The 17,946-nt window shown below is 40.1% G+C and overlaps 2 protein-coding genes across 8 annotated transcripts in view; one reads left to right on the top strand and one right to left on the bottom strand.

Moving 5' to 3' along the window:
• Positions 1 to 17,946, top strand: part of triob (trio Rho guanine nucleotide exchange factor b) — a 110,900-nt gene that overhangs the window by 44,036 nt on the left and 48,918 nt on the right. For 6 of the 7 annotated variants that reach the window (XM_085291093.1, XM_085291091.1, XM_085291097.1 and 3 more), the window contains 11 exons: positions 2,028 to 2,220; positions 3,003 to 3,107; positions 3,288 to 3,728; positions 4,494 to 4,616; positions 10,427 to 10,618; positions 11,461 to 11,592; positions 12,546 to 12,776; positions 13,894 to 14,016; positions 14,273 to 14,464; positions 16,016 to 16,185; positions 16,469 to 16,643. In XM_085291093.1, the coding sequence (XP_085147219.1) occupies positions 2,028 to 2,220; positions 3,003 to 3,107; positions 3,288 to 3,728; positions 4,494 to 4,616; positions 10,427 to 10,618; positions 11,461 to 11,592; positions 12,546 to 12,776; positions 13,894 to 14,016; positions 14,273 to 14,464; positions 16,016 to 16,185; positions 16,469 to 16,643 (2,077 nt within the window). Of the gene's footprint in view, positions 1 to 1,377; positions 1,718 to 2,027; positions 2,221 to 3,002; positions 3,108 to 3,287; positions 3,729 to 4,493; positions 4,617 to 10,426; positions 10,619 to 11,460; positions 11,593 to 12,545; positions 12,777 to 13,893; positions 14,017 to 14,272; positions 14,465 to 16,015; positions 16,186 to 16,468; positions 16,644 to 17,946 lie in introns of those variants that run through there. The other variant, XM_085291095.1, reaches the window with a different exon arrangement.
• Positions 7,526 to 8,463, bottom strand: LOC146563792 (uncharacterized). The gene is made up of 3 exons (XM_085290596.1): positions 8,119 to 8,463; positions 7,957 to 8,037; positions 7,526 to 7,620 (listed from the first exon to the last, which is right to left on the bottom strand). The coding sequence occupies exons 1-3, from the start codon at positions 8,441 to 8,443 to the stop codon at positions 7,526 to 7,528; spliced, it is 501 nt and encodes a 166-aa protein (XP_085146722.1). The 5' UTR covers positions 8,444 to 8,463.

The raw sequence follows: 17,946 nt of genomic DNA, 5'->3' as shown, positions 1-17,946 counted from the left end.
GTAGTCACAAGGACATTTTGGGGGAATGCACTTTTCTCCCAGCCAAAAGGTAGCTGCCAGGGGGTCGCTGACTGGCTTAAGTAAAGCTCTCAGCGACTTCCATCAACCTGCACTTACAACTCGCTCAGGAAATACTCATCTTTCCTTCATGACCATTGATTGCCAGATGGTTGTGCGCTCTAGGCCTGTATGACTGGGACCTTATTCACTTGATCCTACATTGTCACCATGATTGTCCCACATCCAAAATGTCAAACAAGTTAACATCAGATGGTTAGCGGTCATGTATCCACAAAGCCTGAAGACAGACAAAGTATACTCATTGTTTGGTTTGTGTTTGACTTTCCCACATTTCTTAATTTAAAAAAAAAACTGGGCTGTTTTTATTTTGGATTCTCTGTAAAGTGTCTAAGGGTGTATTGCCAATTGTTGACCCCCCACCTCACCTCTCATTCCTGCATTTGATGTGTTGTCATGCTAGACTAGAGTCTGCTGCACACTCAAAACGTGTTGCCACAGGAAGCATTTCCAAAGTTGCTCCCTGTAGTTGTGTGCAGGCTGATCTTCAAATCTAGAAGCACTTTTAATACGTAGCTCTGGGCGTTTACCTGTTTGGAGTCAGTTGTCATTAGCTTAGAGGGAAGTTTGCACTTTTCTTCTCTGCTGCGTCTGATCTCCCCTGTGCTATGCTTACTAGTGCTTTGCAGGTTGACTGCTTTAAAGTCTTTTTCACGGTGGAGTTTGGAGATTTGTCTTGAGGCAAGAAGTGGTCCAGATCAGTTACTGAAAAAAAAGATGGAGTGCAGATTCACTGATCTTTTAGTTCATCTGTGGGATGTCAGAGGCTGAATGAGGCATTTTCAGTTCCTGCATAAATTTCAGTAGCAGCAGCAGAATCAAGTTTAACTGTTGGGTTCACAGCTTTACTTTGTTTACTCCCTATAGATTATGTGCGTAGTTATCATCCCACAGAATATATTCTCAGATCAAATGCCTTAAAACCCAAAAAGAGGGTGAATGAAGTCTAAATTATGCACGCAAGGAGTTTATGTTTTATGTCAAAGTGCCTGTTATTTTAAGTTTGGAGAGCAGTCTGTGTTGGATAAAAAGTTTATGTTAAAATCATTATCTGAAGGCAGATCATTTTGCCAATCTGATCTCTTTATTAAAAGTGTTGCAATAATTTTCTCTAAAGTATTTTTTAGGGCTGAGAGGTAAAAAAAAACAAGTATCTACCTCTAACTAAAGCCGTAGAAGCCGATACAGCTGGTGTGCAAAGACTTACAGGCTTCCAAACTGCTCAGCTCTTTAGAAAGAGGTAAGACTGGAGAGGATAAAAGATTAGTCAGAGGTGGCCAGTCATCCAGTCGGAAGGCCGAGGAGTGTCATAAGTCAGGAGGAGGCCAGCTTCTTTTCCTCAGCTTAATTTCTCTTCCTCCTGTCTAAATATTTCTGCTGCCTTACCCCCTTTTTTTTCTTTACCCTCCTTCCAGTCTCAGTATCTCTCTTTCTCACTCGCTCTCCTCTCTATCGGCTCTGCTCTGTTTTTTTTTTTCTCTATCCATTTGGCTGCCGATCTGTTTTCATAGAGTGTGGTCAGAGTGAGATAGAGCAGGAGGCCCTGCGTCTATTTCTGTGTCCTAGCTACACATTCAGATTAAAGCCTTTAATACTGAGAAACAACCTTTTATGGAAGTGTACGGCAGCAGGACTCCTGGTAAGCGGCGGTGGAAACTTCAACGCTTGAATGTTTTAACTGTTTTCTTTCCTCTCCAGATGCTGTGGAGATTGGATACTTCAGTTACAGCAGTTCCTTTAGAAAAGGGCTGTGTAATGTTATGTTACGACTCGAGGCAGTGACGTCAAATTTTGTCCTTTCGTTGCCAGCAAGTTTTTTTTTCTCTAACCTGGCTTTAATGGTTCTATGTTAGCATTATAAATGTTAAACGTACTGCATCTTTTTCTTTGTGAATTAGCCCTTTATCCTGGGATATGACCTCTTTTATTTATTTCCTTTTTTTCTGCAGTGAGGAGGTGGCCAGACATGGCTTCACAGTCATTGTGGACATGCGTGGTTCTAAGTGGGACAGCATCAAACCTCTGCTAAAGATCCTTCAGGAATCGTTCCCTTCTTGTATTCACGTTGCTCTTATCATCAAGCCAGACAACTTCTGGCAGAAGCAGAGGACCAACTTTGGCAGCTCCAAGTTTGAATTTGAGGTAGGCGATGCTCGAACGCGCTTTAAATAGTTCAACATAAAAAGGTAATCATTTTAACCCCTCCACCTTGTTTTTTTTTGTAATTTTTGGTTTTTGGTTTGATTTTCTTCTCTTTTCGATAATGATTAATGCATTTTGTTTTGTTGTCTCGTCATGTCAGTGTACCGTATGCTCAGATGAGCAAATTGTTGTAAACTGTTAGTTAGTTTTGCATACCCACTGGCCTTTTTTACCAGCTCTAATTGGACTGTGCTTTGTGTCAGTGGCACGATTCTGTCCCGTGTGGGCATGTTGAGGTGGTATATTTAGTTCTGACCCAGTTACTATGGAAACAGGATATATAGGACATGGCAAAGAGTTTATTCCTAACTTTAGTGCATTTGGCTTTGGACAAGCAACTTGTTGTATTTTTGTTGTTTTTTTTCTTTTTGTGTATGACGTCAAACGTACTATTTTTGGGTGCACATCAAGTGCCGTAGAGTTTTACTTATCAGGCAGATCACAGTGATAGAAGCATTCGTATGAGAGATAACTCAGTCTTTCTTGTCACCTCACCACACCCATTCTAACAGTGGGTGTACAGTGCTTACTGATTGCACATTATCTTTAGAGTCAAGTTTTTACAGTAAGAAATATTTTAGAAACTTAACAGTTGACTAGTCTGGAATATGGTGGTGATTATATTAGTGTAAACTGTGCTTATTTTTCCTCTTTCGCCCTTTCATCTATTTGTAATTCTTTTTTATTTTCTTGTGTGTCCCAAATCTGCCTTCCCGCACCAGACGGTGATGGTCTCCTTAGAGGGTTTAACCAAGATTGTGGACCCTTCCCAGCTGACAGCCGACTTCGAGGGCAGCCTAGAATACAACCATGATGAATGGATTGAGGTTTTGATTCTTTTCTTTTGTTTACATCTGTTCCTTCATAAGATGGTTTTTAATTTAAATCTTTTGTGCGCTTACTTAAGAAAACATCAGTCAAAGACCAGTCTTATTTCAGATCTTTTTAAAAATTCAATTCCGTATCCTCATTGGGGAAAAAAAGTTGACTTTTAACTTTCCTTTCAGGTGCGGCTCTCTTATGAGACGTTTGCCAGTGATGCAGCGCGGGCTTTATCACGCCTTGAAGAACTCCAGGAAACCTTGTCCCAGCGTGATCTCCCACGGGATCTGGAAGGGGCTCGGCGGTTAATGGAAGAACATGCTGCACTGAAGAAAAGGGCCACCAAAGCATCGGTAGAGGAGCTCGACGCACAGGGACGGAGGCTGCTCCAAAGGCTACAGTCACAGACTGCAGGGGTTGGGAGTGTTGGAGCTAGCGGAGATTCTAACGACCACCATCACGGGTTTCACGTGCACGCGGACGCGCACAATCTGGTGGCTAAAGTGACGGGTGTGTTGGATAAGCTGCACGGGATGCGGCAGAATCTGCAGCAGTTGTGGCACATGAGGAAACTGAAGCTGGACCAGTGTTTCCAACTGCGGCTGTTTGAGCAAGATGCTGAGAAGGTCAGAGAACTAATCATTCTAATCACAAATGAACTAATCACAAAGTTAATTGTGTTGTCAGTTCTGCAGTATGCCTGATGTTAAATATGCCACTACAGCGGTTTAACTTTTTGGACATGCAGTCATTCCTGACTAATCTTTTGCATGAGCATACTTACCAATTCTATTCAGGCATAAAAGAATATAACATGATCATCATCATTACCATGTAAGCCAGATAATTGAGGCTCAATATGGTTGTAAAGGTTTAATAAAGCTGACTGATGGCAGGTGTTGAATATTAATTTTCTTTTCCTTCTAAATGAATGGATGACATAATACGTCATCTTTACACTTACAGTGGAAATTGCTTATATTCTTTAAATATATATTTAGATTTCTGGTTGCCCATTGAGTTTACAAGCTTTTAAATGCCCTTTGGAAATATATAATTGAGTTTTTCATATTCTAAGTAATGTGTGAGTGTGTGCTAATGGAAACTGTAGCCCTATACACTTTTCAGGGTTTTTGGCAAGTACCTTTATTTAACAGACATTTGTCATATTCTTACCTCAATAGAGGGTGAACAACAGCGGTCTTTTAGTTTTTTAGTTTTCCTATCAGAGGAGCTTGGAGATGACCTTTGCCTTCTTCAGCGGTTGTGGTTAATTAGCAATCAACAAGGCCTCTCACTCCTGCTGCTATGAGTTACCACAAGATGGGCAGCTTTTCATTTGATGTGCTTTTTGTAAAGCTAACTGTGTTTTCTCCACCTACTCTCTGTAGATGTTTGATTGGATAATGCACAACAAGGGGCTTTTCCTGACCAGTTACACAGAGATCGGAGGGAACCACCAGCATGCTGTGGAGTTGCAGACGCAGCACAACCACTTCGCTATGAACTGCATGGTAAGACCCTATCGTTAGCTGTCACGCACATACAAATGCACAGAAACAGGTAATGCAATCGTAAACTGCCGTCATTCCTCTCATCCACACTAAATGCTTTTTTTCCCCACCCTTCATCCCAAACCACCCTCTCCCTATATGGGGAAACTGATGTCTTCTGTCTTGCCATGCTCTTTTTCTCATATTCATCTTTTTTTTACTCTGCTTCAACTCTGCCCCAGTTTGTCATGTCTTGTCATGGTGCTGTTCCCATAATTGACCCGCATTGCCTTTGTGCCCCTCCCACCGCTGTGTGCTGCCCTTTGCTGCTCTGCTCCACCCTCCTCCCTGCGACATCATAGCTCACTCTAGTCCTTAGAGCTCTGCTGTTGGCTAATAGATTTAGCTGAGGATATAGTATTGTGTCACTGCACCCACCACACTATGCACTCTGCCCTAACTTTGTTTTCCTTTGTCACAGTTTGACTGGTAAGCTTTGCAAGGTTTCTGTTTCATCCTTTTTGTCAATCCTTTGCAGTGCACTTTCTTCTTACATCCCTCATAACTTATAATGGTGTGTTATTCCTGCTTGTCATATATCATCAAGCAAGTAAACCAAGCTTGTTCCAGGCTTCGTGGGATGCATTTAAATTAGTAGATTTATTTTAGACTAAAAACAGCTTCAAAATAATCTGAGAAACAATAAGGATGTAGCCCACTACCTCTGATTTGAACAGCAAACTAGCCTGCCATTTTTCCGTGCTACTTTCTAAAAGTAATTATTTTTAGTGCAAAAGTGAAACCAATGGAGAGCAGGGCAACTGGCCTAAATCTTCTTATAGAGTCACTGGTGTTACAGATCATTTGCAACATTCAGCCCAGAGAGGGCGGTTTCAGTGACCTCCCACAGCCGGATGTTTCAACTGTACTGGCTGAGGTGAGCCAAAAAGCAACTGAGACAGCTGAGAAGACAGATAGACCTACACTGTATACTCAGGCCCATATTGACAGGGTAGACCAGTGGTAGGCAACGCCAGGCTTCGAGTGCCGGTGTCCTGCAGGTTTTAGATCTCAGCCTGGGTCAACACACCTGAATCAAATGATTAGTTCATTACCAGCCCCCTGGAGAACTTCAAGACATGTTGAGGAGGTAATTTAGCCATTTAAATCAGCTGTGATGGATCAAGGACACATCTAAAACCTGCAGGACACCGGCACTCGAGGCCTGGAGTTGCCTACCCCTGGGGTAGACAAACATATACAAACATGCATACAGATGGTTTAACAGTGAAAGACCACCGCCCCCTCCACCTATTCTTCCACAGGAAGCGGTGTTTCCCCTTCCTGTTGCCTGCACAGCACAATGGAAACACACAGTGTCAGTAGGTGTGTTTATACTGCCTGTTCTCCTGTTTGTGTGTCCGCGTTCTCCGACTGTGTCAACATTGTAGCAAGAGTAAAACCAAGGTGAAACAACGCAATTACTCGTTTGCCAGTTTCCAGCGACTAAACAAAAAAAAACCCCACCAGCATGTGTTTACTGTATTGTGTCAGGCAGTCATCAGTGATGGGAGTGTCATGTGTAAGTGAAGGTTTGGACCAAATGCTGATGGTGACTCTTTGTTGTTATGTGAGAGATAATGTGTCACGTTGCAAAATACAACCCCTAGGGTTATGATACTGTTACTCCCCCTATGGGAGGTACTTAAAAATTCACTTTAGGAGTCAAGGAGCTTTTTTTTAAACACTTTTAATAGAGCCGTCATTTTACACATGTAGCATATGATGCCTTTTTTCCCAACTACTACAGGTTTTAAAACTCTTAATATCACAAAATGAATTCAGAGAGTTCAGATTGTTTGGCTTGTTTTGTTAACTAACACAGTTTTGCTGAAGATTTTAACAGTTTGATGATGCGACACATTCAGATGTTTGATGTAGATGCCAAAGAAGCAAGTCAACAGTAATGATCTCAAAGAAGCAATTGTTGCTAACCATCAATCGTTAGGACATTTCCAAACTTATTCTGTAATTCTACAATTTTCACAATTGGGAAAAAAATCAAGACAGTTGAAAGTTTTGCAAGGAGTGGACATCCCAACAAATTAAGCTAAAGGTCATAGAAATGCTAAGATCCAACTACAAGAATCCACGGGCCTCAGGTGACGGAGGGGATGGTGGGATTGTGTTGAAGCCACAGGACTTGGGTATCTTGTAATGATTAAATTTAATAAGCATTGCTAGTAGATTTGTTTGAACTGTCATGCGTGGAGTCGAAATGTTTCTAGTCATATTTGTTGAGAAGGAAACACATGATGTATGTTATGCAGCAAATATAACAACTGTCCAAAAAATATTGCAATATAAGCCCGAAATCAGACTGTAGAAATGCCATGATCTGTACAAGCAGTCGTTTTGTATATTTGCTGCAGTCTCAGAGAAAGGTACGTGCACACCTCCAAGAAAATGTGCTATTGCAGCCTTTACCATCCATGCTGACTTTGCGCAGATAGAAGTAGCACTCTGTCATGATATCCTGCATTAAAGATAAATGAAGCTGTTACGTTTGAGCATAATGTTTGATACCCATAACATTCATATACACACGCACACATAGAGATACAGGGAAAGAGCTTTCTTACATCAAGTACTTCATAATTAAGTACAAAGAATGTTCTTCCAGAGAGGCAGGCAGGGTAAGCATCACTGGAAACATCATATGCTGCTGTGGAAACGTTTCTTAAATTATCTGTAAATACAGAAACAGGTTTTTTCAAAAAAGTACACTTTCAAATAAATATATATTTATATATCTAAGAAACTGTTTGCTCAAGGATTTAGACTGGACATAATTTTGTGTTTTTTGCACTCTGTTGTGATGAAGTTGTGCTGAATTTCGAAGATGTTAATGCTGATTTTGTGTTTATTGACTACGTGCCTAGTTGATTCGTCAACTCATTGTTTTTTCCGCGTAGCTTGTTGTTTTCTTCAGTCAACTTCATCTGATGCCCAGCCAAAGTGGCACCTATTATGAAAGGAATGATACGTTTATGAGTTCATGTACAACTGAAGCTCACATACAGACGTAATTCTTTACAAAGGACAGCAATGCAAAGAAGATTTATTCCACGCTCATGGTCCTATGGACAGTTAAAGTAACATGACTAAGTGATAAATGAGCTAATATATTCACTGAAGATGAGGATAAAACTTTCAGTCATTGTAAGTATCACTATTTTTAAATGTAGTCTGTTAGATCTGGTGTAGTGGCTTAAAAATGTCTTCCATACATCAGTGCGTAGATCAGTGTATACACATGGTGATAACATTATGATTTCACGAAAGTGAAGTTCACACTCACAAGCGATGCTCACACAGATGAGTACGCTGATTAACAGAATACACAGAACCACCAGACACACTGTAGCATGCCTGAAAAAAACTAATGAGAAAATAATGTTAATAGTTTTGTGTGTTTGTATTTAATGTGTTTGTATCGTCTGAATTTGAATATTTGTCTTACCTAACTCAGGAGGTTGCTTTCTTCCATTGTTGGAATTGAACGCTGGCCATCTGATAGTCATGTACCTAAGAGAGGGGGGGCGGTTGGTGGCTGCGCTTTGGTTTCCGATGTTTGGCAGTGTTGCGTTTGTCGCAGCTCTCTGATTTTTCAGCTCCTCTCTGTTCTTACCATTGAACACAGGGTTTGGTTGCTGTTCTCTTGAGTCCCTCGTTGCCTTGTAATCTATACCGAGTGTGTCTGCAACTTCATAAGTATTGTCGTCTTCTGACCACAGGTCAGCATCCATTGTCATGTAATCTTCGTTTTCTGCTGCCGGCTCCGCCATTGCTGAGTGGTGTCTTTGGTTGTTAGTGACTGTGTGATGTGTTTTTCTAAAATGCCTTACAGATTTTTATGGATGCAAATGACTTGGTAGGAGGGGCCAATGTAAAAAGGTTTCACTGGAAGCATCGGGCAGCAACTTTTTACATCTGGAATATAACAGCATATATTATATAAAAATGTAAAAAAAGAAAAGAAGAATGAATGTTTACAAAAAAAGAATCTGAATTCCAAAGGATTCGGGAGGGATTTTGATACTGTATCTTGTTCAGTGGACTAAAAAATGGAAAACCCAGAAAAATTCCTAAAGGCAAATAAATGATTTGCCTTTAGTTTGTATACAAAGAGATGGTTCACAGAGATTAGGAGTAGTTCCTGTGAAAACTGGAAAGCAGGAGCACAGGGTGTTGGGAAAGTGAACTGTGAGATAACCCAGTTATTCAAAACTGGGTTTACATTGTTTGAGTAAAGGAATCTTACAAATGACTCTTTGGGTTTACTAGTGTTTCATGTTACAAAGCCAGTCATCTCCATACAGCTACCTTGCTGACTGAATTAGGATCCTGTCCAATATGACTGCTTTGTTCATTCATACTGTTCATGGTTAGCATAAATTCACACGTCCTGCAAAGTTACATTTATATTAACCTATAGCTAGCTGAAGAATTGCACATTGTAGAGATATTTTTATATTGCTTGACATCCCTATATTACCCATGAATTTTTCACTTCAGTAAATATTGTAACTAAAGCAGCGAGTCTGGTTACTGGTCATTTTAGAAACAGGAAGTATTTAAAGCTTTAAGGTTTTGGGAGTTTTTACTGTTTCTTGTGCTTCCTTTACAGGATAGACACTGTCTATTTCTACAGATTGATTCATTTCTGGGACCTGTCCTCTTTTCCATTTTCCGTATTTCTGTCTGTTTTCTCTCCCACAGCCACTCTCATTCCCTATGGCACCATCAGTTTTAAATTAAGAAGACTTTTTAAATTTATATTCTCCCAACTCCTCCTCCCTTCTCTCCTTCAGCCATCAGTTTTAGATTACCACCCGAAGTAGTCCAACATGTCTGCATTTCCTCTCTTCCCCTGAATGATTGTGTGATTTGGAGGTCCCCCCCAAAATCCCAATAGTCCCTAATACCACATAAAACCTCAGAGACAGTTCTTCCTGTGACATTTGATGTGTAAGATTTATTATGGGATTATAGTAGTTCTAGTCCTAACCGCCATGCTTTTATTTATGACAACTTAACTTCTGCTGTGTATTCAAAAGCTGAACTCGTGTTAGCCGTGCTGTTTAGCTCACCACTGTCGCTCTTATCCTTGAACCAACATCAGATTGTATCGAGCACGTTTCAGTGTTGATTCTGCACAGTATGGATTGTTCTTCTACAGTACACGCAAATGCAGAGCTGTTTAAAATCTCTCTAAACCCTAATATAAAAACAGACAAACTCAAAGCTTCCTGAGTTGAACAAAGTAAATCCAGTGTCCACAGCTTTGATGAAAACTGCTTTAAGGGTCGTAGCTGGTGTTTGGTTCATCTTTCCTTCCCATTGTGATTGAAACAAGCTAGCTAAGAGCCATAATAGGCTCCAGGAGCAGTAATTGAATAGAATAATAACACACTGTTAACACAGTTGTTAATTAGCGTTTGCTGATCCATGCCTATCTACACAAAACAGCTTGGGGCCCATATATTAAAAAAGACTGAAAGATTAAGAGGCAAATGGGCTTTTTTATTATTCACATGGGGGTATGTCTCCCGTGTGTGTGTGTGTGTGTGTGTGTGTGTGTGTGTGGTGGTGAATATTTGGACTGAAGATGTCCAAATATTAACGATAAGAGCACTCTTTATATAAATGTAGCTTTTCTTTTCTTTTGTATAGAACTGAAATTAATTAAAAGAGTAAAACCATATTAAATAATTTTTAATATGTTTTGGGGTTTTTTTTCTCTGTATCTGTTTCTCTCTGAAAAACAGAATGTGTATGTGAACATCAATCGAATCATGTCTGTTGGAAATCGGCTCCTGGAGTCCAGCCACTATGCCTCTCAGCAGATCCAGCAGATCTCAAGCCAGCTGGAGCAAGAGTGGAAGGCCTTTGCTGCAGCACTGGACGAACGCAGCACCTTGCTGGAGATGTCTGCCAGCTTCCACCAGAAAGCAGATCAGGTACTGGGATGCAAAAAATTAATTACACTTCTGATATTATAGTAATACATGTGTGCATAATAGATGCACATTTCTTCTTTTCTATATGTGCAAAAAGACTTTTTTTGGCAGACGTAAATGCGCTGTTGGCAGCTCTGCTTGAAAGCATCAGAATATCTGCATGTATTTATAAAGTTGTGAGTTCTTACATTCATTTAGTACATGCTGTGCAAACAATAATTGGAGCATGCAGCATATGATCTGTTATGTAATGATGTGTTTTTGTCATCTAAACCATATTACAGCTTTGTGTAATTTTCTACTCTTACTTGTACTCTTACTTATACATTTAGATTAAAAAAAAACTTTCCAATTTAAAGCCCCTGAGGTTACTGTGGAACCTTGCCAATGAGAGACCATTTAAATGATCAATACTACTTTAAACTGTTGTGCTTACGGATGCAGTAGCAGAACATTAGTTGTTGACAACTGTTGTTTGCTGAGTGGCTCTTTTTCTGTGTGGTCTTTCATGCCCAAGACTTCCTTGTAAGTGACATATAAGATCAAAATCCATCAGTTGTTCACAGTTTTGTGAATAAATACCATCACTCTGTCTTTCTTTTTCCAAGTGATGTCTTACTTTTCTCTTTTTGACTGTGTTGGTCCTCCCATAGAAATTCTCATATGCACCACCATCTGGATAGAAAACTTCAGGGTTATTATTTGTGTGCAAAAATGACTTTCGAAGGCATATTAAAGCTATTGTAATCTTTAACTGACCTGCTTGTTCGGTCTTAATAGCATTTGTATGATGCTGTACTTGTGTTTCTATACAAATACTGTATATCTGTCTTTTTTCGCAGTACATGAGTAAAGTAGAGCCGTGGTGTAAGGCATGTGGTGAGGGAGAGCTGCCCTCTGAACTCCAGGATCTGGAAGACACAATCCATCATCACCAGGGGCTGTATGAGCACATCACCACAGCATACTCTGAGGTCAGTAGAAACAGGCACATTTGCGGAGACAGTGCGTCCGAACCATAAGTGCGCGACACAAATAAGCATGCAAACACACAGAGTATACAAATATATATACAAATATCATTGTGACTCTATGGAATACAAACAATAGATGTGATGATTATGCAAATCGTGCATTCAAAATATTCACACATGCCTTCAGCAACAATGGAAACTTTCTCCATCGATACATCTCTTTGGGTTTTAGTTAGTTTCACAACTTAAAATAAAGCAAATAACACAAATTAAACAATGTTTGAAATTTAGTTTGAAATTGGTAGATTCACTGCCTCCAGCTAAGAAATCTAAAACAATATTCAGTTAAAAACATACATTAGGGGTGTTATGTTATCTACTGGTATTTAGTAGTGGTTGGTCCACTGTGTGCTATAGTAGTCGCCTCCCATGAGATTTTAGAGCACTTCCTGCTTCAGTCTGTTGACAAACCTTATGGAGATGCTTAGCATCTTCCCAGAGTGGTAAAACTACTTCTAAATGGTTTGCTGACCATGTTACTGGTACGCTTGACTAGCCAGCCAACTCCACAGAGAATCTATGCGATATTGTCAAGAGGAAGCCCAAAAATTCCAGAAATTCCACATTTCTACATTAGAAATCCTGTTTTTATTCATCTTAGGAAATATTCTAATAATATGAGATCTTAGACTCTGATTTTCATGAGCCATAGCCCATCATTTTCAAAATTACATAAAATGCCTTGAAATGTTTCTATACAGCATGTAAATGAATATAGATTACGTAATAGTTTTAACTTTTTGAATTAAATTATAAAGAACATATATTATACATATATAATATTCAAATTATTTTAGTTTTGTATTAATATTAATATTCTAAGTCTACTTACAGCATCAAACGCATCAGATCCACCCAGTACTAAATGTCACACTGCCCATCAACTTTCAAAGGTAAGCCAGGATGGCAAGTCTCTGTTGGACAAACTGCAGCGACCCTTGACCCCAGGAAGTGCAGATTCGTTGATGGCATCAGCTAACTACTCCAAGGCTGTGCATCATGTTTTGGATATCATCCATGAGGTGTTGCATCATCAAAGGCAACTGGAAAACATCTGGCAGCATCGCAAAGTCCGTCTGCATCAGCGCCTGCAGCTGTGTGTCTTTCAGCAGGATGTACAGCAAGTAAGAAATGTGTGCAAACATCCACAGCAAAACCTGGCTTTGCTGAGACTCTCAACGCCCACACAACGACAGTACAGTAGGAATTGCATAAAGTGCTGTCCCATCTTGCCCTTATGTCTGAATTAGTTTCCCTGTAGACTTAAATTGTCTGTACTCTGGCTACTTAACTATCCAATCCAGGAATCCGTCCACTTAAGCATTTTTTACTCTGAGAGCTTGAGAGGATGTCAATGAAGAGCGATTTCCTAGGCTTGTCATTATATGTCAATTTTAGGGTTATTGAATCTTATAAATATTTGTATTTTCCAGTTCAAACTGGAAATTGAATTTAAAAAATGAGGGGGTGATATTAAGAATACGATATAATAATCTCCAGTTATTTCAGTAGCTTTTTTTAAGTTCCTCTGGGGATTTTTTTTAATTTCTTTTGAGTGAGCGTCTCTATGTGTGGCTGTGGTGGGATCAAGTTCTTAGATCAAAGTTCTGAGTTGGTGTATTTCTGTCCTCTGGGCAGGAACCCCTCTTCCACCTCTCCTTCTCTCTCACTCATTCTTGCTGTACATCTATGCTTCTGTCTTCCCCATCTCTTCTTTATCACCTTTTTCTCTTGGTAGTGGTTTCCATGGTGATGCAATTTACTGTCACATAATGTGTCGAGGGCATTGTGTGCATGTTCATATGTGTTTGTCTCATCAAAATATTCTCTCAGAGATGTTGAAAATCCCTTTCACAACCCCACATAGAAACAGATGGAGTTAGGCCATCTGTTTAATAAATAATAAGGTTATTAATAAGTACAAAGACTTATATCTGTTCACAGCCACAATGGGAATGCTGACTCTTTACACTGCTTTGGATTTACACTGAAGCAAAACCCAGTCACCCAGGCTGTAATTTAAACATGACAGACTGCATATGGAGGAAAGGAGTAAAGAAAAGGGGGTGGGGAGAAGCAGAGAGATGACATCTATAGACTGCTGTAATTAATGTGGTCTAAATGCAGGCGATTGTACCCCCTACTGCTGGGAAATACGTACTGCATCCTCAAATGCACTGCTTATTTTTACCTGTTTAAATGTGCTTGTGTGTCTGCATGTGTTTGTGTGTGTTTTTAAAGGTGCTGGACTGGATAGAAAATCACGGTGAGGCCTTCCTTAGCAAACATACAGGTGTTGGAAAGTCTTTGCACAGAGCCAGGGCTTTACAGAAAAGGCATGAAGACTTTGAAGAGGTTGCACAGGTGAGCAAAGCAAACACTTTTTGTTCTGTGACGTACTTTTTCCCATCAATTTATTATTTTTGCAACAACCTGAAAACAGTATTTCACTGTGTAGACTTGACAAAAAACAACCCAAAACAAAGCAAAATGTTGAGTTGGTACGTTCAGTTTAATAAGTTGTGACAAAAATGACAAGAGAAAGTAAGTAAAGTTCTTCTTGTAAAGGTCACTTGGAAGAGATAGAATATTCCCATTTTAAATGTATTTAATCTTTCAGAACACCTACACCAATGCTGACAAGTTACTAGAGGCTGCAGAGCAGCTGGCCCAGACCGGAGAGTGCGACCCAGAGGAAATTTACCAGGCCGCCCACCAGCTTGAAGACCGCATCCAGGATTTTGTGCGACGTGTCGAGCAACGTAAAGTGCTGCTGGACATGTCTGTTGCCTTCCACACACATGTCAAAGAGGTGTGTGTCCCTCTCCCTGCTTCAACTTGTCCTGTTTGCAGCATTGATTTCACTCCTCCGTTTTGCTTATTGCTAGAATTTAATGCGACTAATACAGTAAGAGGACAGCGTGTATAAAAATGATGCAATGATGTTTATTCTGTATTAAGAAACATATTTTAAACTGAGTTACCTGTCTTCATATTTTTGTTGCAGCTCCAGCTGAAATGCAATAAACTCCGCAGGCTAACTTTGCTCTGGCATTTTCACATGCAGGCTATGTTGAATAGCCGTAGCAATTTATGTAAAGTGTGTTTGTATAAATGCATCAGATTGGTTCCAGATGTGTTCCTGCAACAATCATTATGCTGTTTGTAAAAAACAAAGAGTATAATTTTCTTTTGCCTCTGTAGTAACCATTCACACGCCATACAAAGGTAATCTGACCTCATCTGCCTTCTCCTTGACTTTGATTAAGGCAGGCGGGTCTTTAGGTTGTCTTCTTAAGCCTTTAGGGAGCTGTAAAAATGCATTTGTGCTAAGCACTCCTTGAAATAACTCTTTTGTGCATCTTTGACTGTCAAAATTAACCTTCCCAGACGGAAAGGCAGTGCTCTCTGCATGTGTTAACCCTACATCCTGTTTACATAGACTCATAGACAGTAAGAGCCTAGGTATTATTAATGAAGCTAGTCTTTAATGCCCATATGGACTAATCTCCTTCATCCCATCTGTCAGCTCACAATGATAGCAGTACGCTATCTGTGTGAGCGCACGTGCATTTCTGAGCATGTGTGTTTGTGTTTGTGCCACTATGATTCTTTTCTCTGCATGCATATGTTTGTACAAGTGAATGTTTCCAACTCTGCTGCCCATCACTTCTTCAAGTGCTGCAGAATCCTTTGGATGCAGTCCAGTGTGATAGAGGGCAAATTTACTGTGATGACAGGGCATGAACTACATTGTATAAGAAGCAGTTTACCTGTTTTCCACGAAGCTAACTGATCAGAAGGCTCGGACTAATAAAAGTAGCCATCTTTATTTAATCAGAAATTCTCAGACAAGGGCTTTGACAAAGAGAGAAGCATTTGTTCTGAAAAATTAGTCGCTCACTTGATTTCACTTTTCACACATTTTTAATGGTCTGTGTCAGTATGGAAACCATGTAATATATAACATAGTTAACGCAGTGAACAATATCAAAAGTAGGCATGTTTTTGTGTTGGCAGCGTGGGTGTTAGACAAACAATGGGTGCCAGGGTCTCTCCCCTGCAGCCTGGACCGTATGCCAGGGCTTCAGTACACTGAGCCAATTCACCCAGATGGCTAATCTGTTACAAAGATGACCATTCACAAAACACCAGCTTTGAAAAGAACTGGTTGGATTTGATTTGTTGTTGATTTCTGTCTCATATCTCTTGTCTATCCATTTGGCAGCTCGTCTGTTTATTCTTAGATTTCTGTTTAACTCACACCACTATATGCACCACCCTCAAACATGTGTCTGCAGATTATTGTGCTGTTTTTCTCTACATTTGAACTGGCTTTTTTTTCTTTGTCGATCACACTTAGCTGTGGACATGGCTGGAGGAGCTTCAGAAAGAACTGCTGGATGATGTTTACGCAGAGTCAGTCGAGGCAGTCCAGGATCTGATCAAGCGATTCGGCCAGCAGCAGCAGACCACCCTGCAGGCAACAGTCAATGTTATAAAGGAAGGAGAGGACCTCATACAACAGCTCAGGTGATCATTTATTAGTATTATTACATTTTTAAATGCCTCACTAAAGTCTGAATATTGTAATATTCAATGTTCATCTGATCATCTGTCACATTTGCCATCTGGAGATGGCCTTGGGTTACACATATTTTCCAATTATTCAACAATCATGTGTTCATGAGATAAAAGGAAAACAAGAAGCGCTGATAGAAGAATACACTGGGAAAAATGGGTGAGGGTGATTTCTAACAGAATGACTTGACAAAAATTGGGAACAAAGTCCTCTCCATTTAACCCCTGCTTACAGAGACTCTGCCATCTCGAGCAACAAGACTCCGCACAACAGCTCCATGGCCCACATTGAGAGCGTGCTGCAGCAGCTGGACGAGGCCCAGGGCCAGATGGAGGAGTTGTTCCAGGAAAGGAAGATCAAACTTGAGCTCTTCCTCCAGCTCCGCATCTTTGAAAGGGACGCAATTGACGTAAGTAGGCGGAAAATAGAGGGTTGGTGTATGATGCATATTTATTTTTAAAGTGAGAGTGAGGAAGACAGAACAAGAAACACCAGAATAGTAGAACTCGTGATCTTTAGATGTAAAAGCGAAGACAGAATGTTTCAAATATCCACACCGCAGGAAGGTGTTTTCAATGAAAAGGGAGAAATTAAGGTGTACAGCAGGGACCAAAAAGACTAAAAGTTTGGACATGAAAAACAAAGTGCTACACATGTGATACGCTAAGAAAGAAATAACAGAATGTATCATATCAGCCAATTTGTTTTTTCTTATTGGCTGTTGAAAAGATCAATTACATGTGACAGCGGGCTTACTGGCAAACCAAAATGACTGTGACTGTGAGCTGATGGACCATTACAGCGTGAAAGGAAGATTCAGTCCTGGAGTGAGGATTCCAGCTGGTTTAAATCTCGGCTAAATTCACAGTCATACTCACACGTGCGCTACATTAAAAAAGTGTTTAGTTCCACTCGATGAATCTCATCCACTGACTCGCTCCAGTTATGTCTCCCCCTCCCCAGTTAGCAGTTTGCTAATTCCTTAGCATCTTGCTGTGAGAGTGAACGCTCAGAAATGAGCGCTGCTCTTAAAAAAAACAGAAAGAAAGAAAGAAGGAAGGAAGGAAGGAAGGAAGGAAGGAAGGAAGGAAGGAAGGAAGGAAGGAAGGAAGGAAGGAAGGAAGGAAGGAAGGAAGGAAGGAAGGAAGGAAAGAAAGAAAGAAAGAAAGAAAGAAAGAGAGAAAGCATTGCTTTTATTTTTATCATGGCTATCAAATTAGATTTGTTGAGCCATACTGTGCTGACAGAAGAATTACACTCTGGCACTTTAGAAGCAAACGCACTGAAAAGAGATGCAGGCTTGTATTAATAAGAATCATGTAAGTAAGAAGAAGAGATGTGGAAAGTCATTATTGAGGACATAATGAATATATTAATCTTGGAAAATGGTTTTCAATTATAAACTCATCACTTGTGGTTTCTGTGGGTGGTAAGTTTAGTGTTTTTGGTCCAGAATAAAAATAGCTTAAACAGCTACTCCATAGAGCACCAGCACTCATGGTAAGTGGATGACTGTAACTTGGTTTGGTGATCCTGCGATGATGATGATGATGATGATGATGATGATGGTAAATGGAAAGCCCACAGAATGAGTCTCCTGATTATCTCTTGGCTTTACTTTACACTCATCAGCCACCTTGTTAGGTACAACCTACTAGTACTGGATTAGACTTACTTTTGCTTCCTTAATTCTTTGTGGCATTGATTCAACA

The sequence above is a fragment of the Mchenga conophoros genome, linkage group LG11 (assembly GCF_057382185.1).
Source record: "Mchenga conophoros isolate Kocher_MC1m ecotype Shallow Benthic linkage group LG11, M_conophoros_male_GT1.1, whole genome shotgun sequence".
Lineage (NCBI taxonomy): Eukaryota > Metazoa > Chordata > Actinopteri > Cichliformes > Cichlidae > Mchenga > Mchenga conophoros.
Note: the sequence above shows the minus strand (reverse complement) of the source record. Positions and strands in the feature narration are given on the sequence as shown.